The sequence below is a fragment of the Pituophis catenifer genome, unplaced genomic scaffold, assembly GCF_029215685.1.
Source record: "Pituophis catenifer annectens isolate HBS135680 unplaced genomic scaffold, rPitCat1.0.hap2 SCAF_13, whole genome shotgun sequence".
Taxonomy (NCBI): domain Eukaryota; kingdom Metazoa; phylum Chordata; class Lepidosauria; order Squamata; family Colubridae; genus Pituophis; species Pituophis catenifer.
Genome location: NW_027256893.1, coordinates 5,772,157 through 5,797,194, shown reverse-complemented (window position 1 = coordinate 5,797,194; position 25,038 = coordinate 5,772,157). Strand labels below are relative to the sequence as shown.

Sequence of the window (25,038 nt, the reverse complement as noted above, 5' to 3'; positions counted from 1 at the left end):
TGTCATGGAAATTCTCAATCATCCAGGTCAAGATTGCTCCAAAGGTGCTTTTCCAAAAGGCAATTTTGGACTTTTGTTTTGTTTTCCTCTTGAAAATGTTTTGCTTCTCATCCAAGAAGCTTCTTCAGTTCTGAACCAGTGGTGGGATTCAGCCGGTTTGGGCGAAATTGCTTGCCGGCCCCACCCCTTCCAGGAGTCCCCATGCACTCCATTTTGGCTCCCAGGTAAGTGCAGGGAGGCTTCCTAGGCCCAAAAAGGGGCGCGGGGTGCAGCCCTCCCCCCCGCAGCCCATTTTTGCTCCCAGGGCGGTGCAGGAGGCCAAGTGCTACCTGTCACACACCCTGGCCACACCCACCCAGCTGGTCATTATGGCAGAAAACCATAACCAAGAGCCGAGGTGGCGCAGTGCTTAGAGTGCAGTACTGCAGCTCCTTCAGCTGACTGCTAGTTCAGCAGATCAGTGGATCAAATCTCACTGGCTCAAGGTTGACTCAGCCTTCCATCCTTCCGAGGTGGGTAAAATGAGGACCCAGATTGCTGGGGGCAATATGCTATTTAGTATACTGTTTTTGGTGTAAGCCGCCCAGAGTCCTCGGAGAGTGGGCGGCATAGAAATATGAATAATAAAAATAAATAAACCGGTTGTTAAAATTATTTGAATCCGCCACTGTTCTGAACCCACCACTCCAGGAGGAAAGCTGTTCCACTGATTAATCGTTCTTGCAGCCAGGGAATTCCTCCTTATTTCTAGGTTGAATCTCCTTCCGATGAGCTTCCACCGATTGCTTCTTTTTCCTTCCCGCAAATACTATGGATAATAAATCAATGCCCTCTTCCCTGTGAGAGCCCTTCAGGTATTGGAAAGACAAGCTGTCATGTCTCTCCTGAATCGTCTTTTCATTTTGCTTCTCATCCAGGAAGCTGCTTCGGTTCTGAACCAAAGAACCTTCTTGGATGAGAAGCAAAACATTTTCAATGGGGGGAAAATAAATGAAGAAAATCCAGTTGCTTTTTGGGAAAAGCACCTTTGGGACAAGGAGAAGAGGACCTTAGAAACGGAAAAGGACATCAAAGGATATGTGCAGTAATATGCTGGAGTTGGCTGGAATTTCCTGGAATTTTGTGAGTTGCTTGACGAGCAGAGCACGTTTATCAACGTCTTTTGAGTTCATAAAACTTGGCAGCTTTAAGACTTGTGGACTTCAACTCCCAGAATTCTCCAGCCAGCATAAGTCCACAAGTCTGAAAGCTGCCAAGTTTGACGATCTCTAAAACAACAAAAGGAAGAGAGAGCCTTTCCCCTACTGCAGATCACTGGATATGTTACTTCACTGTGGTCTGAACCAGGCCAGGTTGTTAAGGCAGGCCATCACAAACCATCTAGTTTGGAAGAAAAAAAAAACTTTCCTTGGTGAAACACTGAATGCTCTTGGGGAAACACCTGCTAAATTTATTTATTTATTTATTTTTTTAATTTTAATTTGATTTATATGCCGCCCTTCTCCGGAGACTCAGGGCGGCTTACAGTGCGTTAAGCAATAGCCTTCATACTTTTGTATATTTTATACAAAGTCAGCTTATTGCCCCCACAATCTGGGTCCTCATTTTACCTACCTGAGAAAGGATGGAAGGCTGAGTCAACCTTGAGCCTGGTGAGATTTGAACTTGCAGTAATTGCAGGCAGCAGATGTAAGTGGAGGTTAATAACTGCTTTAGTCTGCTGAGCCACCAGAGCTATATTTATCAAGGAATTTTCACCAGTGCTACATGAAACCTTGCAATCAAGCTAAAAGTCTATATGGATTCTCAGCCATCTAGGCCACGGTTGTCCTGAAGGTGCTTTTTTCAGAAGGCAACTGGACTTTCTGGTTTTTTCTTTTGAAGACGTTTCGCTTCTCATCCAAGAAGCTTCTTCAGCTCTGACTGGAGGGTGGGGAATGGAAGGATTCCATTGCAGACAGAGCTGGTCATTTGCATCCTTTTAGAGAGCCATTGAGACCACTTGGGAGGTTTGTCTGTGTCCTCAGGGTCACCTGAGTGGTCCAAATGGGTGTGGAGCCTTCTTGGAACTGCTGAAAGGATTGTGTTGTAGACACAGTTCTTCCATTCCCCACCATTCAGTCAGAGCTGAAGAAGCTTCTTGGATGAGAAGTGAAATGTTGTTATGGAAGGAAGGAATTAAGAGACATCCCTTCGGGGCAGACAGAGTCAGTTTATTACTGCAATAAGGTTCAGATAGGTATTGATACCTCAAGATCTGAGCAAAGTTATGATCATGAGACTCCAGTTTTATACAGTTTCAAACAAAGGATCTATGTGGTCATATACATTTGTTATATTTAATTGACATTTCCTAATTACTAAGTTTTACATTATCTTTGCCAAACAGTCGTATTTCTTCTTGTAAATCACTGAAGCATAGATTCAAATTATCTCTTGTTGATATTTCATGTGGTCATCCTTGATCTCTTTTAACCTTCAAACTGTATATCGCCAAATGTCTCTATCTCTGACAACTGAGGGGCCCCTCTTCTGAATGTTTCTACTTCAAAGGAATTCTCTGCCTTTCAACTGGATATAGTTAGTTGCTCCTCTCAAACAGGCACATTTTCTTTCCTACAATACTATGAATAAAGAGGGCCCCTCAGTGATCATCTAGCTGGACCCGCATTACCTACATTAGAAAAGTCTTCAAAGAAAAACCAAAAAGTCCAGTTGCCTCTTGAAAAAAAAAAACACCTTTGGGACTTGCAATCAAGCCCTCATCTCTGGCGGCTACCAGACCAGACCAACATTTGTTACAGGCTTGGGGTATGTAGCTCAGGGGAGGAAAAAATGGTTTGCTGGCCATGGCCTAGTGGGAAGAGAGTTAGACTTCTTGTTGTTCCTTCCTCCACTTCAAAGGGCAAAGAAATCTCATTTCTAGACAGAAATGCATTGGGAGGAAGGGAAGGAGGAGAAACGACACGGGTAACAAAGTTATTAGAAAAGATAAGAGTGTGCTTCTCTGCCAAAGAGAGGAAAGGACGTTGGCACCGGCCAGGCGAGGAGAAGGAAACCCATCTGAACTTCCCTTTGGGACACTCTCTTCTCCAGTTCAGTCTCGGTTGAGGGTGCACCAGGCAGCTGCAATGAAAAGAGAAGCGCTCAGAAAAAAGGATTAGGGAGTCAAATATACATATGTAGTACATATATGTCTATATACATACATACATACATACATACATACATATATATATATATACATATATATATATATATATATCCATATCCATATCTCTATGTCTATATATTTCTATATGTCTCTCTGTCTCGCCGTCTCTCTACCTCTATCTCTACCATATTTTTCAGAGTAGTTTTTTGGTGAGGAAAATAATAAGAAATCTGCCTCTGCCTCCCAGCAATTTAGCTTCCTTGCAGCAAACAGCAAACAGTCTGCTTTACTTTCAGTTTCGTTTTCAGCATAGTTTGATTAGCAGCAGAAACAACAAATCTGCTCCCAACAATTTACCTCCTTGCAGCAAGCAGCAGAGGCCGGCGCAGCAATAGGCAATGGCAATGCCTGCAACCTGAAACAACTGAGAGTCGGGAGGTTGATCCAACTGACAATCAACTTGTGCTAATTAGGCTGTGCTGAAGCTGAAATAGGCTGTTTCTTCTTGCTGCTTGCTGCAAAGAGGTAAACTGCTGGGAGGCAGAGGGCAAAGGGTTGGGGCCAGTGGGTGGGCTGGGCTACATTTGGTGTATAAGACACACCCAAATTTTCACCCCCTATAAGGTGCATCTTATACTCCGAAAAATATGGTCTCTCTCTCTCTCTCTCTCTCGTTCTCTCTCTCTCTCTCTCTCGTTCTCTCTCATCTATCTGTCTATCTGTGTATCTTCTGCCTGCCTGCCTGCCTGCCTATCTATCTATCTATCTATCTACCTATCATCCATCTATCTACCTACCTACCTACCTATCATCTATCCATCTATCTATCATCTATCTCTATTTATCTCTCTACCTATCATCCATCCATCCATCCATCCATCCATCCATCTCTCTCTCTCTACCTACCTACCTACCTATCATCTATCTATCTATCTATCTATCTCTCTCTCTCTCTCTCTACCTATCCATCCATCTACCTACCTACCTACCATCTATATATCTATCTACCTACCTACCATCTCTCTCTCTTTCTATCATCCATCTATCAATCGATCTGATCTATCTATCTATCTATCTATCTATCTATCTATCTATCTATCATCTATCTACCTATCTATCTATCTATCTATCTACCTATCTACTTACCTACCTACCTACCTACCTAATCATTATCTATCTATCTATCTATCTATCTATCTATCTATCTATCTATCTATCTATCTATCTATCTATCTAGCATCTCTCTCTCTCTCCCTTCCTATCATCCATCTATCTATCTGATCTATCTATCTACCTACCTACCTATCATCTATCTATCTATCTATCTATCATCTATCTATCTATCTATCTATCTATCTATCTATCTATCTATCTATCTATCTATCTATCATCTATCTGATCTATCTACCTACCTACCTACCTATCATCTATCCTATCTATCTATCTATCTATCTATCTATCTATCTATCTATCTATCTATCTATCTACCTATCATCCATCTATCTACCTACCTACCTATCATCTATCCATCTATCATCTATATCTATTTATCTCACTCCCTACCTACCATCCATCCATCCATCCATCCATCCATCCGTCCGTCCTCTCTCTCTCTCTATCTACCTATCATCTCTCTCTCTCTCTCTACCTATCCATCCATCTATCTACCTACCTACCATCTATATCTATCTACCTACCTACCTACCTACCTATCATATCTATCTATCTATCTATCTATCTATCTATCTATCTATCTATCTATCATCTATCTATCTATCTATCTATCTATCTATCTATCTATCTATCTATCATCTATCTATCATCTCTCTCTCTCCCTTCCTATCATCCATCTATCTATCTGATCTATCTACCTACCTACCTATTATCTATCTATCTGATCTATCTACCTACCTACCAGCTCTCTATCTCTATCTATCTATCTATCTATCTATCTATCTATCTATCTATCTATCTATCTATCTATCATCTATCTGTCTGGCTGGCTGGCTGGCTGTCTGGCTGTCTGCCTGCCTACCTACCTACCTACCTACCTACCATCTCTCTCTTCCTATCATCTATCTGATCTATCTACCTACCTACCTACGTACCTACCTACCATCTCTCTCTCTTTCTATCATCCATCTATTGATCTGATCTATCTATCTATCTATCTATCTATCTATCTATCTATCTATCTATCTATCTATCTATCTATCCCTACCTACCTACCTACCTATCATCCATCTATCTATCTCTATCTATCTATCTATCTATCTATCTATCTATCTATCTATCTAATCTATCTATCATCTGTCTGTCTGTCTGTCTGTCTGTCTATCTATCTATCTACCTACCTACCTACCATCTCTCTCTCTTCCTGTCATCTATCTGATCTATCTACCTACCTACCTATCATCTATATCTATCTATCTATTTATCTATCTATCTATCTGTCTATCTATCTATCTATCTATCTATCTATCCCTACCTACCTACCTACCTATCATCCATCCATCTATCTATCTATCTATCTATCTATCTATCTATCTATCTATCTATCTATTGTCTGTCTGTCTGTCTGTCTGTCTGTCTGTCTGTCTGTCTACCTACCTACCTACCTACCATCTCTCTCTCTTCCTATCATCTATCTGATCTATCTACCTACCTATCATCCATCCATCTATCTATCATCTATCTGTTCTATCTATCTCTCTACCTATCATCCATCTATCTATCTACCTACCTATCATCTATCTATCTATCATCTATATCTATTTATCTCTCTACCTATCATCCATCCATCCATCCATCCATCCATATCTCTCTCTACCTACCTACCTATCATCTATTTATCACTCTCTCTCTACCTATCCATCCATCTACCTACCTACCTACCTACCATCTCTCTCTCTTTCTCTCTCTCTCTCCCTATCATCTATCTATCTATCTATCTATCTATCTATCTATCTATCTATCTATCTATCTATCATCTATCATCTATCTATCTATCTATCCCTACCTATCATCCACCTACCTACCTACCTACGTACGTATGTATTCTATCATCTATCTATCTATCTATCTATCTATCATCTATCTATCTATCTATCTATCTATCTATCTATCTATCTATCTATCTATCTAATCTATCATCTGCCTGTCTTTGCTGCCATTCTTTCTATCCCTGAGCAAGAAGGAGACCTTCATTTATTTCAATTAAATATATCTCTTCTCTTGATCCTTCCACTTTGCAAGCAAAGGCTGGCTTCACACAACATCGCAATCCATCTGATCAAAATACCATTCCCACAGTTACATTCCTTGGGATGTCTTTCAAGACACGTCTTTCCACGATAATCTCATTCACCCAACCTGCTAAACAGTGACAGGGTCTCCCACAATATCTTCAGCCATGAACTGTCGGGTTCCATTTCAACCTATCTCGGCATGTTGTGTGAACTCAGCTCATGAAGCTGACTCAGCCCATTTGGCCCTTAAAAATGAAATGCAATCTCGTACAGTGAACAAATCACATCCACGTTGAGTTGGCATTATATGCTGTGGCTTCTGCAAAACCAGGCTTTCTTGGTAGCGTAGAAGCTAAGCAGAGTCAGCCATGGTTAGTAATAGGATGGGAGACCACCAGGAAAAGCCAGCATTGTTTCTATAATGGGAAACCCTGGAAGAAGTCAATCCCAGACCTCTTTCTATTCTTTTGGCCAAGAAAACCAGGGATGTGTCAGGATTCAAGCTAGTTTCCAAGGAAACATTGATTTTTTTAATCAAAACATCCAAACATTTAAGTCCTGTCTCCACCCCAAGGCCACTCTAGATCTTAGTGTTAATCACAATCTTAGGGTTCAGACCTGGCACCGACACGCTGGAAACTCCTTCTGGCTGATTCAGTGTATCCACTTTGACATGCTGGAAACTTTTACAGATGGGACTCTGGAGGTGCCTGTGGAGGCAAGGAGAAGGACAGAGAAGAATGTCAGCTGGTTTCTGAACTCAGAACACTGGTGGAGCAAAAGCTGGCTTGCTGTCAGGGTTCTAACGGATGCCCTAATTAAATCATGAGTCTCCAGCTAAGCCAGGGGTGAAATGATCCCGGTTTGGAGAACCGGTAGCGATGGCGGCGTGAGGCTCTGCCCACCCGCCCGGTCGTCGTTACTTCCTGGTTTTAACCAGGAAGTTATCTGTTTTTTTACCTTCTGCGCATGTGCAGAATGATTTGCACATGTGCAGAGGGTCCAAGTGCGCATGTGATGAGCGTGCACACGTGCACTTCCGAACCGGTTGGGAAGGTAAGTAGATTTCACCCCTGAGCCAAGCTTCAAAAGAAATCCAGTTATTTATTAGGAGCTTCCCAAGTGAAGCTAGATCTGACCCTATGTAATTTACACTCCAATATGACCCTGCTTCCTCCTCCCCACCCCCCCAGGGTGTGTCATTAATCACATTCACCAACAGAGCAATTTTGTGGGTTGTAGAGGTCACTCCCCTCGGCTGCTGTAGATGACCCTGGGATACAGCCTTGAAAGAAATAAGCATGGAATGTGCATCTGTCTTTGGCTGCTGTGCCATTTCGCCGGTTTCCCATTCCCCCCCCCTGGCCTATGGAGGCTCGAGAGTAGGCCAGGGATGCTTTGCAAGTTGACATTGAGACTGGAAAAACAGAAAATAGATCAAGGCAGCTGTTATGGTACCTTTTCCAGTCATCCTCATTCTCCCAGAATTCGTAGACAATGAAAGTGACCCCATCGGGAAGCTTGACCGCAGTTACACTGCAACAAAAGGAGACACACTGGAGTCAATAATGAGAAGCAGAGAAATCGTCTCCTGTAAAAAAATAAGATATTGATGATTCATCAACCCAAAATTAATGAAACAGGTTGGGTGCGCAAAACAGCATAAGCTGCAAACTTTCTCCCCCCGGCAAGCTGAGCAAACTTGTGTGAATGCAGTTACCCTGATAACTTTGGTAAGTAAACTCATCCAAGAAGCTGCTTCCTCTATGGTGTTCAAGACTACGGATGGGACTCAACTTGCAACCATTCTGTTGTGGCCTGTCGGCCCTTCCAGCAGCCGAATCAGAGGAGGGGGAGGTGGTGTGGGAGTCAGGGTCGGCATCAGGGCAATCTGGGAGCTCCGAGGGGGAAGAGAGAATGGAGCTGGCAGAGAGAGAAATGGAGGCGGAGCCTGGGCTGTCCATCAGCCATCAGAGTCAACAGCCCCCAGATCTGGGGATGGCTGATGAGGAAGAGGAGGAACAGCTGGGTCCACTGCCTGATGTGCAGATGCTCAGAAGACAGAGGAGAGGAGAGCAGTGGAAATCTATGGGCCGGTCCTTGGGAAGGAAGAGCCACAGCTGCTAGCGAAGCCCCACCCTAGCTCTGGGGATAAAAGGCAGGGGGCGGAAAGAATAGGTGTTACAGACAACTATTCATCTCCTGGCCAGACAGACTTGTTAGCCTGCAGTGAGAGAGAAACTTTTTGCCGGGGCTGCTGGCGCTCCCAATAAAGGAATCATTGATTTAACTTCAGAGGGTTGCTTGGTGGTGGTGGGTAATGTGACTGGGTGGGCGTGGCCAACTTTTTTTTTTTTTTTACCTTTAAAAGCATTTTTTCTACAACTTTAAGAGGTTGCAGAAAAAAATGCTTTTAAAAGCCTCTTACGATCAGGCAACTCAGCTGGGATCATCAGAGGCTTTTAAAAACATTTTTTTCTGCAACCTCTTCAGCCGAAGAGGTTGTAGGAAAAAAATGCCTTTAAAAATGCTTTTAAAAGCCTCTGATGATCCCAGCTGAGCCGCACGATCATCAGAGGCTTTTTTTACTTTTAAGAGCATTTTTTTCGGCTGAAGAGGTTGTAGAAAAAATGCTTTTAAAAGTTAAAAAAAAAAAGCCTCTGATGATCACACAGCTCAGCTGGGCATTGGGGGGGGGCAGGGATTTTTGCTACCAGTTCTCCGAACCACCTGCCTCCATCGCTACCAGATTGGGCGATCTGGTCTGAACCGGGAGCATTTCATCCCTGACTAGGGGGCGTGACACGATAGCAATATTCCAGTATTGGAGAGGCTGCCACAAAGAAGAGGGGGTCAGTTTATTTTCCAAAGTACCAGGAGGCAGGTCAAGAAACAATGGATGGAAAATAATCAAGGAGAGAAGCAACCTGGAATTAAGAAGAAATTTCCTAACAGTGCGAACAATTAACCAGTGGAACAGCTTGCCACCAGAAGTTGTGGGTGCTTCATCAATAGAGGTTTTTAAGAAGAGCCTGGACAGCCACTTGTCAGAAATGATATAGGTTCTCCTGCTTATTCAGGAGGTTGGACTAGGAGACCTTCAAGCAGGGGTGAAATTCAAATTTTTTCCCTACCGGTTCTGTGGGCGTGTCTTGGTGGGCGTGGCAAGGGAAGGATATTGCAAAATCCCCATTCCCACCCAACTCCACGGGAAGGATACTGTAAAATCCCTATTCCCTCCCCACTCTGGGGCCAGCCAGAGATGGTATTTGCCGGTTCTCCGAACTACTCAAAATTTCCGCTACCGGTTCGCCAGAACCTGTTAGAACCTGCTGGATTTCACCCCTGCCTCCAAGATCCCTTCCAGCTCTATTTTCTATTCAACTGAAATTCTGGTCCCAGCTTTTAAGCAGGGGTGGGTTCTACTTAAAGGTTTGCAGCGGGGCTCTGTGCAAACGCAGAAGCTTCTGTGCAGGCGTATAAACGTTCTGATGATGTCGGAGTCGGAGCCTCCCGCTGGTTTTACTACAGGTTCTATAGAATCGGTGCGAACCGGGGGCAACCCACCACTGGTTATAAGTTGAAGTCTCTGTGCATTAGCATTAAGCAAGAATGCGATGTCGGTTATCAGCATCCGCCAAACTTTCTGGAGTGTTGGGTGCATTTAGAAGTTCTAAGAGCTCCTTGTGGGTTTTCTCACTCAATGTTGTTGTGATCCAATCGCACCTTTACAATTCCATTGAGAAAAGTAAAAAAAAAAAAAAAAGGGGGCGGGGGAGGGGAATGAAGGTGATGTTTCCTGCTGCATTCTAGCTTCTCCCCGTCCTGCAAACGTATTTTCTAATAATGTTGATGGAGCCCAAAGGTTTTCTTCGAAACAAACATGATATTGGAGATGGGCACTCTGTTTTGGTTATTAAAAAAAAAAAAAGATGAAGGAAAGAATGTTTAATTAAAACAATATTTCCGCCCCCCCAAGTAAAACAGCACTTGAGGATTGGATTGTGGAGAGCTACACAACTGTCTTGTGTATTATTGTGTCAGTTGTATTATTTGATGGAGGTTTAGAAGATAAATGAAGCTTCTCTTTGCTGCTGAAGGAAAACCGAGCTTCATAAATCAGATCATGCTTGGATATTCTATTCCTGAGTCCTTTTGATTTTTTTGCAGCCCAACAGAACATTGGAAACAAGTCAGAGGTGAAATCCAGCAGGTTCTAACAGGTTCTGGAGAACCGGTAGCTGAAATTTTGAGTAGTTTGGAGAACCGGCAAATACCACCTCTGGGTGGCCCCAGAGTGGGGTAGGAATGGGGATTTTGCAGTATCCTTCGCAGTGGTAGGTTGCCCCCGGTTCACACCGGTTCTGTAGAGCCAGTAGTAAAACCGGCAGGAGGCTCCGCCCACCGACCCCGATGTCATCAAAATGCTTCTGCGCATCTGCAGAAGCTTCTGCGCTTGCGTAGAAGAGCGCGGTGGGTGGGGCCTCCCACAAAACAGTGGGCGGGGCCTCCCGCCAGTTTTGCTACCGGTTCTTGAGAACCGGTCTGAACCAGGGGCAACCCACCACTGATACACACACACCCTGATTAGATTGAGACCAAATTATCTATTACTGTGTGCTTGGAGCCTGCAATGCTGAGCCAAGCTCCAGATGATGTTGACCAGATCAGTTGTTTTGTCCTAGCAACTGATGGTTTTGTTCACACATGCCATTTTATTGGGTTAGGGAATCACTCTAACAACGTTTGGACAATAAGCTAAACTGGCAATCTCCCTAACTTTGTTTAGGATGGTGGGGTTTAAGGGTTTTGTGGGTTTTTTGTTGTGTGTGTGTGGCTTAGAGTGTTATTTGATCTAGAGCACAGAACATAGAATCACAGGGTTTAAAGCAGTGGTGAAATCTAAAATTTGTTACTACCGGTTCTGTGGGCGTGGCTTGGTGGTGGTGGGGTAATGTGACTGGGTGGGCGTGGCCAATTTTTTTTTTAACTTTTAAAACCATTTTTTCTACAACCTCTTCGGCAAAGAGGTTGTAAAATAAATGCTTTCAAAAGCCTCTGACGATCCCAGCTGAGTTGCCTGATCGGCAGAGGCTTTTTTTCTTTTAAAAGCCTTTGACGATCCCAGCTGAGTCGCGCGATCATCAGAGGCTTCTTTTTTTACTTTTAAAAGCAATTTTTTGGCCAAAGAGGTTAAGAAGTTAACAAAAAGCCTGTGATGATTGTGCGGCTCAGCTGGGCATGGGGATGGGGCAGGGATTTTTGCTACCAGTTCTCCGAACCACCTGCCTCCATCGCTACCGGATTGGGTGATCCGGTCCGAACAGGGAATATTTCACCCCTGGTTTAAAGGGACCTTGGAGGTCTTGTAGTCCAACCCCATGCTCCAGCAGGAGATCCTTTACCATTCAGGACAAATGGCCTGTTTTAAGCTCTTCTTAAAAACCTCCAGTGATGGAGTTCCCACAATATCTGGAGGCAACTCGTTCCACCGATTAATTGTTCTGTCAGGAAATTGTAGGTTAAATCTCTCCTTGATTACTTGCTTCTTGTCCTGCCTTCTGGTGCTTTGGAGAGTAGGTGGACCTCCTCTTCTTCATGGCAGCCCCTCAAATATTGGAAGACTGCTATCCTGTCACCCCTAGTCCTTCTTTTCATCAGACTAGACTTCCTTAGAAGACACCCTCCTTTTTTGTCCTGCTCACCAAATACTAGAGAAAGAGAAGGTGGAACCTCCCCCAATGTCTTAAGATCAGAGGTTGCCTTCCATTTCTTCTGACAGCCAAACTATGTTTTCCATGACCACAGTAGGACCTCAAACGTGCCAAACCTTAAATCCAAATCGGGACCTGATCCAAAGGGATGTTGGGACAAAACAAAAAATCAGCACAGCAACAGAAAGGGAATCCTATGAGAAGTTGACCAACAGCTGCCCCAATGCATCCTGCTCAGGAAACTAGACCAGCAGAGCTTCTATGGGAAGAAGCAGTCTACCCCAAAGAAGTCTTCCCTTGGAGCAAGGAACAAGAAACAGGCAGCTTTGAGGGATGGGTGTTGTAGCTTCCTAGAGATGTTTGCCTGGCATTGGTGTAGGTAGAAAAGGTGACCTCTGATAGGAGGATAAAGGGAGGCGGGTCATCTCCTTGGGGATCCTGGTGGCTTTATGACTTCACACCTGGAGGCTAAACTGCCAGTTGCTGCCAGTTATCAGTTATCAGAGTGAAGATGCCTCCTAAGGGGCAGGCTGGTCTTCAGAGGGGCTCCTGGACTCTGGGGAACCTTCCCTTTTTTTGGTAACCAGCGATCAGTGGGGTAAGTGGAGGTGAGAGTAAGTTGGGTTGGGATCAGGGTGAGGGTGAGGATCAGGATAAGAGGGTGTGTCAGGGACGTAGAAAGAGAGATGAAGAGGAAGAGCGGGGACAGAGAGGGGAAAAGGGACAGGGAGGGGAATGGGGAGGGGGAGGGGGAAGGGGAAGAAAAAAGGGGAGTGAAAATTAGAGGAACACATGCGCAAAACTGGAAACAGGGCAGCACGCCCTCCGATGAAATGATGATAAAAAAGGTGTTAGATTTTAATAGAATAGAATAGAGTAGAGTAGAGTAGAGTAGAGTAGAGTAGAGTAGAGTAGAGTAGAGTAGAGTAGAGTAGAGTAGAGTAGAGTAGGCTAGGCTAGGCTAGGCTAGGCTAGGCTAGGCTAGAGTAGAGTAGAGTAGAGTAGAGTAGAGTAGAGTAGAGTAGAGTAGAGTAGAGTAGAATAGAATAGAATAGAATAGAATAGAATAGAATAGAATAGAATAGAATAGAATTCTTTTATTGGCCAAGTGCGATTGGACACACAAGGAATTTGTCTTTGGTGCATACACTTTCGGCGTACATAAAAGAAAAGATACATTCGTCAAGAATCATAAGGTACAACACTTAATGATAGTCATAGGGAAACAGTCAATATACATCTTAAAGATACCAGCAACAAGGTTACATTCATACAGTCATAAGTGGGAGGAGATGAGTGATGAGAAGATTAATAATAGTGCAGACTTAGGAAATAGTTTGACAGTGTTGAGAGAATTATTTGTTTAGCAGAGTGATGGCGTTCGGGAAAAAACTGTTGTGCTGAGATGGATAGGCTAACATTGGAATTAAAAGAAAGGAGGAAAGGAATACTATTTGGTCTGGGACACATGGTACAAACAGAGAATAGAAGTAAAGATTGAATATAAAAGTAATTTTAAGAGGTACACTAAAACTCAAAGACAATGGATATAGTTAAAGGAAGAATAAGGAATGTCATTGCTATGTATGTATGAGTATTATTGAGGCTGGAGCGCTGTAAAGATTGCAAATATGATATAAAATGATGAAATATGTTCAATAAAAACAATTAAAAAAAATTAGAGGATCAATTAAGAACAAAAGGGGAGAAGAGGGGATAGAAAGGAAAGGGGAGGGAGAAGGAAGGAGGAAAGAGGGAGACCTGGATAGGGAGGGATGGAGGGATAGATCATGAGAGTGAAAGGAGTGGGAGGGAGGGAAAGCAAAGGGAGAAGGAAAGGGGAGGGGGTCAGAGAGGAGAGAGGACAGGAGGGAGAGAGAGATCATGTGGGGGAGGGAGTGGGGGAGGAAAAGAGATGGGAAGAAGTGAGGGGAAGGGCAGGGGAGATGGAGATGGTGAGAGGAAAAAGAAAGTAGGGGAGAGGGAAGGGGGAGGAAAGGGGGAAGAGACAGAGAGAAAGGGAGGGGGAGGGAGATAGGAAGGGAGAGGGGAGAGGGAGGGAGAGAAGAGGGGAAAGAGGGAGGAAGAGAGGAAGAGGGATAGGGAGATAGGGAAGGAACTGTGAGAGTGAAGGAGATGGGGAGAGGCAGTGGGACAGAGATGAAAGGGGGAGAGTGAGGGAAGGGACATGGGAAGGGAGAAGGGGATGTTTAGCCTGGATCTGGCATTTTTTAATCCAACCAATATTATTAACATATAGAAGAAACTTTCTTGTTTTGGTAATCCTTGTTTCTCCCACTCCTTTCCTTTCCTCTTGTCTTTTTCCAAAGGAATGGATCTCTCCCTCCCTCCCTCCCTCTCCCCCCTCCCTCTTTTAATTCTTTTTTGGTATGCAATATTCCCCCTTTGATTATGTGAAAGGTGCAAAGAAGTGCCAAAACCCCACAAGGAACCCATTTCTGTTTGCGAATTGGTTTGCAAAGTGCAAATGAGATTGCTTTGTATTAAAGGACAATCTGGACAGCACTCCCCACCCCCTCCCAGCATCCTTTCAAAAACTCTGGTGGTGCCTCCTTCCCTCCCTGGCTTATTTTTATTTTATCTTCCTTAGCAGCCATTTTTATTAGGGAACGGAAGGAGAAGAAGCAACGCAAGAGAACAGTGGGAATAGACTGGTAGAAGGAAAGGAGGCTTCCTGTCTTCTTCAGTTATCGTTATCTCTGCTTGGGCAATATTGGGCTTGGTCCGTGATGGGCATGAAGTCCCAGCATCTTCTCTGTGCTTCTCTGAGTTGGTGGGGCCAAAATATAGAATAAACACAGAATAAGAGTGTTGGAAAGGACCTTGGAGATCTAATAGTCCAACCTTTTTGCCATCGCGTGCCAGGAGGGGGGCGCGGGGGTGTCACGTGTGTGCATGCCCACACCCATAATTCTATGTGCTCCGCCCCCACGTGAGCGACCCCCCCCCCCCGCTCCTGGCACGCAATGGCCTGGTAGGCCCATTTTTATCTTTCACCTGGCTCCAGAGCCTCTCTAGGAGTCTGGAGAAGGCTAAAACAGCCTCCCCCACCCCCCGGAGGCCCTCCGGAGGCCAGAAATGGCCAGAAGTTGGCAAACGGGCCATTTTCAGCTTCCAGAGGACCTCCGGAGTGGGGGGAGAAGGCCATTTATGCCCTCCCCAGACTCCTAGAGAGGCTCTGGAGACTGGGGACAGCAAAAAACAGGCCTTCCGATCCCACCGGAAGTTGGCAAACAGGCTGTTTCTGGCCTCGGGGGGTGGGGAAGGCCGTTTTTGTCCTCCCCAGACTCCTAGAAAGACTCTGGAGCCAGGTGAGAGAGAAAAACTGGCTTCCCCAAGGCCCTCCGGAGCAGAAAACAACCTGTTACCCTACTTCTGGTGGGCCCAGAAGGCCCAAAAATCAGCTGGCCAGCGTGCACATGCGTGCCAGAGCTGAGCTCGCGTGCCCACTGATATAGCTACGTGTGCCACCTGTGGCACGCGTGCCATCGGATTGCCATCACGGCCCTATACCATTCAAGACAAATGGCTGTCCAATTCCTTCTTGAAAACCTCCAGTGATGGAGCACCCACAACTTCTGAAGGCAACTTCTGTTCCACCGGTTAATTGTTCTCCATGTCAGGAAGTTTCTCCTTAGTTCCAGGTTGCTTCTTTCCTTCATTAGTTTCCACCCATTGCTTCTTGTCCTACCCTCAGGTGCTTTGGAGAGTAGGCTTACCTATTCCCTCCTCTCTGTGACAGACCTTCAAATATTGGAAGACTGCTGTCATGTCCCTCCTGGTTCTTCTCTTCATTAGATTGGACATACCTACCATGTTTCCCCGAAAGTAAGACCCTGTTTTATGTTTTTTTGAACCCCAAAATAAGCACTTGGCCTTATTTTCGGGGAGGTCTTATTATTTTGGGGCACGTGGAGCAAGACGGGGCTCCTCTTGCCATCTTACCTGATTTCCAGCTCTGTCTCCCTAACCCTAACCAGAGGAAATGGCAGGGACTGGCTGTGCATGCGGTTAAATATTTTTGGGGAGGGCTTATTTTTGGGGAGGGCTTATTTTTGGGAGCGGGGTTATTTTAGCGCATGTGCTCAAAATAATAAGCCCAATTGGGCTTATTATCAGGAGATGTCTTATTTTCGGGGAAACATGGTAGTTCTTTCAAATGTTCATCATACAGTTTAGCCTCCAGACCTCCGATTATCTTCTCTGCACTTTTTCTCGGGCTTCAGAATTGTTTTTTGTATTCTGGTGACTAACTAAGCTCAACCCCATTTGAGGCTAGCTTATCGCATTGTACAACCTATCTACCCTCTCTCAGAAAATGACTTGTGCTCAGGAGTTTGCCTCCCAAGGCAAGGAACCATATACCCAAACTTTGATACTGTGAGTTTTTTTTACAGTATAAAAAGAAGTTCCTTTCTGAGGTTTGTTAAGAGTTTTTTTTTTCTTTTTGGCAGCTTCTTTGCACGTCCCTGAGCTCAGATGGCTGTATCACCAGAGCTGATGTGGGCATTTTAGATTCAAAGGTTGCAGCGACATTTGATGATCAGTCAGAATAAGAAATGCACGAGAATTCTTTTTGTTACTGGAAAAGGAAAAAAATATCAATAAAAGTCACTGCCAGGCTTCTATAAAGCTACATTGGTCCCCCCCTTTGAAAATAGGTTAGAGGCTTAATTGATCTTCCAGCTTTGGAAGTGTTCAGCCTTTTGGTGTCCTTTCTCTAATGAATGGATTAAAACAAATTTGACCCAACTATTTTAATGATTTAGAGCACAGAGATTTAGTGACACAGTTCCTTGCAGGTATTTTAACTCTTATGCAAGAAAGAAGGGGCTGCATGTTATCCCATATATATAAGCACCTGGTCTACCCCAACATGTGGGAGGAAGCATACTGCATCCCTTTTGTTGTGGCCCATCAGTGGCCGGTACAGCTCCAATCCAGGAACCCTCAAGCAGTCGCATTGACGACAAACCATTTTACACCAAATGTATATTTCGCTGATAAAGAAATAAGTAGACTAGTATAGATCTATTTCAAGCTATTTAGCTCTCATCAGCTAGCCATACCCTTACTTGGATTCGAACTTGGGCTGCCTGGATGTTAGGCAATTGTATTAACCTTTTAGCCACAAGTTCTCCGCCCTTCATCAATTTGAGCCAGGGGAGAGATTACATGTTTTTCTATCGAAGCACCTGGTTTACCCCAACATGTGGGAGGGAGCATATTGCATCCCTTTTGCCTTTCAGCTCCAATCCAGGAGCCCTCAAGCAGTCGCATTGACGACAAACCAGAGGTTTGACTCAGAGGTTAATACAACTGCTAGTAATTGATAATTAAATAAATCACTATAATGGCTGTAGTCACAAACATGCTAGGTTACCATATGATCGCTCATTTCTGGGTCCATTCACTGTACAATGGCTCACACATTTTGGAAACAATGGTAATGCCTGAACTCCTTTCTAGCAAGACATAAAACATAGAATAAATAGTAGAGTTGGAAGGACCTTGGAGGTCTTCTCATCCAACCCCCAGCTCAAGCAGGAGGCCCTATACCATTTCAGATAAATGATTGTCCAGCCTCTTTTTCTTTTTTTTAAATTTGATTTATATGCCGCCCTTCTCCGGAGACTCAGGGCGGCTTACAATGCGCTAAGCAATAGCCTTCATCCTTTTGTATATTTATACAAAGTCAGCTTATTGCCCCCACAACTGGGTCCTCAATTTACCTACCTTAGAAAGGATGGAAGGCTGAGTCAACCTTGAGCCTGGTGAGATTCAAACCTGCAGTAATTGCAGGCAGCTGGTCTTAATAACAGGGTGCCTTAGACCACTGTACTACCAAGGCTCTTTTTGAAAGTACTGCATCCAGTTTTGGTCACCACACTATAAAAAAGATGTTGAGACTCTAGAAAGAGTGCAGAGAAGAGCAACCAAGATGATGAGGGGACTGGAGGCTAAAACATAGGATGAACGGTTGCAGGAACTGGGCATGGCTGGTCTAGTGAAGAGAAGGACCAGGGCAGACACGATAGCAGTCTTCCAATATTTGAGGGGCTGACACAGAGAGGAGGGAGTCAAGCCATTTTCCAAGGCACCTTTGAAGGCCAGACAAGGAATAATGGATGGAAACTGAACAAGGAGAGATTCAACCTAGAAACAAGGAGAAATCTTCTGACAGTGAGAACCATCAACCAATGGAACAGCTTGTCTTTGGAAGTTGTGGGAGCTTCATCACTGGAAGCTTTCAAGAAGAAAGTGGTTTGGCATCTTTCAGAAATGGTGTAGGGTCTGCTTGGGCTGGGGGCTGGACCAGATCACAGGTCTCCAACCTTGGCAACAGCTGGCTGAGGAATTCTGGGAGTTGAAGTCCACAAGTCTTAAAGTTGCCAAGGTTGGAGACCCCTGGACAAGACGACCTACAAGGTCCCTTCCAACTCTGTTAATCTGTATCTGAAAGCCTTAAAAGATGGAGCACCCACAACTTCTGAAGGCAAGTTATTCTATTTACATCTTGTTTAAAGCCTGGTGGCTCAGCAGACTAAAAAGCATTGTGATTAACACCAGCTGTCTGCAATTACTGTAAGTTCGAATCTCGCCAGGCTCAAGGTTGACTCAGCCTTCCATCCTTTCTAAGGTAGGTAAATTGAGGACCCAGTTTGTGGGGGCAATAAGTTGACTTTGTATAAATATACAAAAGTATGAAGGCTACTGCTTAACGCCTTGTAAGCCGCCCTGAGTCTCCGGAGAAGGGCGGCATATAAATCAAATTTAAAAAAAAAAAAAAAGCTAAGAGGACCAATCTTTTTTGTGTATGTGTGTGTGTGGTTAATCAAGCCATTGCAAGATATTAAGCAAGACTAGGCTCTCCAGAACATGTCATGTCCCCAGTTCCTGTAGAGGTCCAAGTCCTACTTACTGGAAGCAGTCCTGTTCTCCAGCCACGTTCTTCAAGTACTGCTTCAGGGAGGCACAGAATTCTCCCAGGTGCTTCTGGGAAACAGTCATTTCACTTCGTACCAAGAGAAGATACTGAAACAACACATAGAGAAGAGATCACAGAAACCAAGAGGAAAACAATTAAAATTCTGTGGAAACCAATTGCACCATTGCTTAGACCTTTTCCTCTTCTGTCCAGAAAGTTCTTTTTTTTTTTTTCTAACATTCTCCAAATTTTGGAGAAGTATGATGGCACTTCTTGAGTGACTTGGGTGATGAGGACACCAAAATGACACGAAAACTTCGGTTGCATTTGCACAGCAAGCTAACATTGCTATAACTTGGGTCAGTTGTGTAGCATGTTGTGTGAACTCAACTTGTTTGGTTAGTTTATGGTTCAATGTATTGTGTGAACCCAGAAATGGGTCAGTTTGTATCCTTCTTAGACAACAATGTTTTCCTAAGGCCTTCGAAAATTATAGTTGCTGACCCCTGTTCTAGACTCTTCTTAAAAATCTCCAGTGATGGAGCACCCACAATTTCTGGTGGCAAATATATGATATGAATCTCGGCAGAATACCAAAGAGCTTCCAATTTCAGCAAGCCATGAGGGATAAAATAGATGTGAGGACGGTTGAAAAGGAGGAGGATTAACCATGGCTCACTGAATTAAATTGATTTTTCAAATTAGTGTGGAGACTCACGTGATGTGAATCCAGCCTGTGTGGTAAATTTATGGCGTGGGATCTAGCGTACCTCCAAAATTGGGTTGATTATGTAAGTCACAGTCAAAGCAATCATGAATAAAAATGATGCACAGCTAGACAAAGAGTAATGAGGGACGGGAAGGACACAATGAGACTTTTTTTCAAAAAATATCCTTTTCTTTTAGAGAGGTACGATCCTTCTATTATATTTTGGAATAAAAAAGATCAGGTGGATTTTTCTTCTTTTTTGAAATCCCAATATACAGTAGTGGCCAAAATTGAGGAAACCTTTTGAGAAAAGTGTATTTTTGAGTTATTTGGCTAATAACACCACTTTTTTTTTTTTGGAGTTTCAAGATAATCCTATTCCACTGCTGGAATGGCCTGGGAATAGCCCAGACCTTCATCCAATTGAAAATCTATGGAGCCGACTAAAGAAACTTCTTAGTCAGAAGCGACCCAGCAATAAAACCCAGTTAATAGAAGCAATCATTCAATCTTGGCTTCACATTATAACAGCTGCAGAATTAAAAGACTTGGTTCACTCCATGGGAAGACATTGTAAGGCCGTCATTCATGCTAAAGGTTACCCAACTAAGGATTAACTGACTTGGTGATAATTTTTGTACGTTTTTTCTACGTGTTTCACTTTTCCTCTTTATACTATAACTGCTATTCTACTAGCAAATCCTTCAGAGAAGTTATTGCATTACATTCTTGATTCAATTATCTTTCCATTGACATATAATTTTATGGTACTACTTCCCAAAAAAAGGTGGTGTTATTAGCTAGTTTTAGAAAATACACTTTTCCCAAAAGGTTTCCACAATTTTGGCCACTACTGTAGGTAGTCCTCGACTTACGACCACAATTGAGCCCAGCATTTCCGTGGCTAAGGGAAACATTTGTTCAGTGGACTTTGTCCCATTTTACGATCTTTCTTGCCACTGTTGTTAAGCGAATCACTGCAGCGGTTAAGTTAGTAACACAATTGTTAAGTGAATTTGGTTTCCCCATTGACTTTGCTTGTCAGAACGCTGCAAAAGGGGATCGCGTGAGCCCAAACATTGCAACCATCATAAATAGTGGCCAAGTGTCTGAATTTTGATGACGTAACCATGAGGATGCTGCAATGGTTGTTAAGTGTGAAAAATGGTGATAAGTTCACAAATTTTCAGTGCTGTTCTAAATTCGAATGGTTGCTAAATGAACCAATGGTGGGTTCCTCCCGGTTCAGCCTGGTTCCGCCGAGCCGGTGGTGGTGACGATATGACATCACCGAACCGGTTCTCCCCCCCGTCCCACCACCCCACCTGCATTATTCTTACCTTTTATTTGGCCCCACCCCCCAATCTATTGCTGCCTCCTGAGTCCCAGCTGATGGCTAGAGGGAAAAATGAGCCTTGGTAGTACAGTGGTCTAAATCACCCTGTTATTAAGACAAGCTGCCTGCAATTACTGCAGGTTCGAATCTCGCCAGGCTCAAGGTTGACTCAGCTTTCCATCCTTTCTAAGGTAGGTAAAATGAGGACCCAGTTTGTGGGGGCAATAAGCTGACTTTGTATAAATATACAAGAGGATGAAGGCTATTGCTTAGCGCATTGTAAGCCGCCCTGAGTCTCCGGAGAAGGGCGGCATATAAATCAAATTTAAAAAAAAACTGTTTAAACTCTTGCCGCGGGGCTTCAAAGGGCCACCCTACAGCTGATCAGGGTTAAAAGGCAGTGTGGTGGTAGACCGGTGCCTCCAAAAATAAATGAGTAGACTGGTGGCTCCAAAAACAAATGGGTAGACCTGTACAGCTCTGCAAGCAGTTAAAAGCCTGGTAGACCAGTACCTCTGCTAAATCCTAAATAATTGTCACGACCATCAAGCCACTCCCACAAAATAAGCCACGCCCACAGAACCGGTAGTAAAAAAATTTAGAACCCATCCCTGAAATGAACTGTTGTACATTAAGGACTATCTGTACAGTGGTGATTGAGTTGAGGAGCAGTTGGAGGGAACAAAAGCAATCTGGCCAAGTCAAGGCATGTTATTTCAAGGCGCAGTTTTCTTATTTCAGTTGTGTTTTAATCATAAGCAACTACATTTGTTTAGAAAAGCAATTTCCCCACAGTTAACCTTGTCCTTATCTCCAAGTTGGTCACCAATAGAAATAAACAGTTTTAAAAATGCATCACTTATTCATGTATTCACATGAACTATCAAATTACCATATGTAGAGAGAGAGCTGGGGGGCCTATATAGTCATATTCTACATACTATATTTTTCGGAGTACAAGATGCACCTTTTTTCCCCCTAAAAGGGGGTGAAAATTTAGGTGCACCTTATACACCTAATGTAGCCCCGCCCGCCCACTGGCCCGCACTCTTTGGCCTCTGCCTCCCAGCAGTTTACCTCCTTGAAGCAAGCAGCAACAGCTCCTTTCAGCTTCAGCACAGCCTAATTAGCACAAGTTGATTGGATCGGCCTCCCAACTCTCAGCTGTTTTGCTCTCAGCTGTTTTGCCTGGGCCTCTGCTGCTTGCTGCAAGGAGGTAAATTGCTGGGAGCAGATTATTTTTTTCTCGTGCTAATCAAGCTGTGCTGAAAACAAAAATGAAAGTAAAGCTGTTTGCTGTAACGAGGCAAAATTACTGGGAGGCAGATTTATTTTTCTTGTTTTCCTCACCAAAAAAGGTAGGGGCGTCTTATAGTCCGGAGCGTCTTATACTCCGAAAAATACGGTAATCAGAGTTATATTTAAGCTGGCATCTTTCAGATGCAGTGGACACCTACTCCCATGCTCCCCAGCCAGTATTGACTACCAAAGCATCCCTGAAAGCAACATGTTGGAGAAAGGATGGAGCAGAGTAATAATCCAGAGAATTGAATTGTTAAGGGATTGAGTGGTAAGAACTGCTTTGATCCCAACCTCAAATGATGTTCCTTAGCACTTGCTTGAAAAAAAATATATGAGGTATTCCAGACCCCACTACAACTATATCCCTACAATGCAGAAAGCTGCTTTGAGGAATGTCTATGGAGATGCTCAGTCCTCCAGGTCATGGTTGTCCCAAAGGTGCTTTTTCAGGAGGCAACTGGACTTTTCTGGTTTTTCTCTGAAGACGTTTCGCTTCTCATCCAAGAAGCTTCTTCAACTCTGACTGGACAGTGGGGAATGGAAGGATTTATACTCCTTGCAGACGGCTGGCCATTTGCATCCTTTTTAGAGAGTCGTTGAGGCCAACTGGAAGTGTATCTGTGTCTTCAGGATCTCCTGAGTAGTGCAAATGGGTGTGGAGCCTTCTTGGAACTGTTGAAAGGACCATTTTGTAGAGTAGACCCTCTGAATCCTTCCCCCTCTCATCTTCTCCCCCCGAAGTTCATAGCAGACTGGCATTAAACAAGGCGAAGGTGGAAGTTCTGACAGAAAGTCCAGTTGCCTCTTGAAAAAGCACCTCTGGGACAACCATGACCTGAAGGACTGAGCATCTCCATAGACATTCTGTGTTCTAAATTTGCCCTGCTCATCAACTAGAAGTTTCATTCTTTCTAGCAGGTTCCAACACATCTATGTCAGTGTTTCTCAACCTTGGAAGCTTGAAGATGGATGGACTTCAACTCCCAGAATCCCCCAGCCAGCAGCGCTGGCTGGGGGATTCTGGGAGTTGAAGTCCATCCATCTTCAAGCTACCAAGGTTGAGAAACACTGATCTATGTGATGAATATATAGTACATGTGATGAGCTTGCTGATTGGACACCATCAGTAGGCTGATTGACGCTGATTGGTTAGATTCTTGAATAGTCTTTTTTTTTTTTTGTAGACCAGAATAGTTCCAGAATGAGGCCAACCTCACTAAGAGCCTTGGTGGCGCAGCAGACTAAAGTGCTGTTAACTAGCACCAGCTGCCTGCAATTACTGCAAGTTCGAATCTCACCAGGCTCAAGGTTGACTCAGCCTTCCATCCTTCCGAGGTAGGTAAAATGAGGACCCGGTTTGTGGGGGCAATAAGCTGACTTTGTATAAAAAAGAACACCGCTGCCAGACTGGCGTACGCCCAATACTGGAAAAAGAAAGACCTACCACCGGACGACCTTATAATTAGCAAAATATTAGAGTGTGCAGAGATAAGTAAATTAACGCACGAGATAAATAATGATGAAAATTCAGATTATGATACTGTGTGAGGAAGATGGTACGAATGGATAAATGATAGAATCAAGGAAGGAGTAAAAGGTGTAGAAATTAATTAGAAATGTATAGTATAAATGACACCAGATATTTTTTCATGTATATATGTACAAACACTGCGAATCCGATGTCAAACAGAATTGTTATTATATTTTATCTGTGTAAAAAAAAATCAATAAAGTGTAAATAAAAAAAAAAAAAAAGAACACCGCTTGGGGGGGCCGAAAGCCCTACTAAGCAGGTATATACAAAAGTATGAAGGCTATTGCTTAATGCATTGTAAGCCGCCCTGAGTCTCCGGAGAAGGACAGCATATAAATCGAACCAATAACAATAATAACCTTTGAATAGCTGTAGGTTTTGCTTTAATTTGAGTGAAAATGGAAAACTGAGTGAATGCAGAAACTCACTGGTTGGTTTTGGCTCAGCTAGAATCTATTCCCAACTATTATTTTCCTTATGTCAATAAAGTTAATGGGGTATTGATTTCCAAGGAGGAAACTGGTTGTATGAGATCCTTATGAGATTCCACTAACTACTTCATTTTCTTCCTCTGGGTGTGTAGAAATTACATTTACTACTCTGGTTATATTTTGCTGGGTGGAACGTGATATTAGTCCCAAAGGCCATATTGCTTTCATTTTTATCTGCTTCTATTATTCTCTGCCAGGTATATTTTTTTCCTCTTTGGCTGAGTTCTCTTTTTTTAATTAAAGTTTTAGAGTTCTTGGCTTTTTAAAGTCTTCATTTTTTCCCCCGAGGAAAAAAAAAAACCAAGGATTTTTTCCCCTGAGGAAAAAAACAAGGATTTTTTCAATCAATTGATTTTGTTCTCTTCTCTTGGGATGGTACCATTCAAAGTTACAATGGCACTGAAAAAAGTAAATTATGATCATTTTTCACACCTATGACCATAGTAACATCCCCCTGGTCATGTGATTTACATTTGGATGCATGACATATTTATTTCATTTATTTAATTCATATGTCAACTCGCAAAGCATCCCTGGCCTGCTCTCGAGTTGCCATAGGCAAGGGGGATGGGAAACCGATGAAACAGTACGGCAGCCAAAG

General features: G+C 43.6%; 1 protein-coding gene across 1 annotated transcript in view; it reads right to left on the bottom strand.

The window, feature by feature from the left end:
• Nucleotides 1–3,097: 3,097 nt before the first annotated feature.
• NECAB2 (N-terminal EF-hand calcium binding protein 2) overlaps nucleotides 3,098–25,038 on the bottom strand; it is a 208,632-nt gene continuing 186,691 nt past the window's right edge. Inside the window, exons 10-13 of the mRNA XM_070953191.1 lie at nucleotides 19,060–19,172; nucleotides 7,861–7,938; nucleotides 7,021–7,112; nucleotides 3,098–3,126 (exon numbers count right to left, since the gene is read on the bottom strand). Coding sequence (XP_070809292.1) covers nucleotides 3,098–3,126; nucleotides 7,021–7,112; nucleotides 7,861–7,938; nucleotides 19,060–19,172 — 312 coding nt within the window. The remainder of the gene's footprint in view (nucleotides 3,127–7,020; nucleotides 7,113–7,860; nucleotides 7,939–19,059; nucleotides 19,173–25,038) is intronic.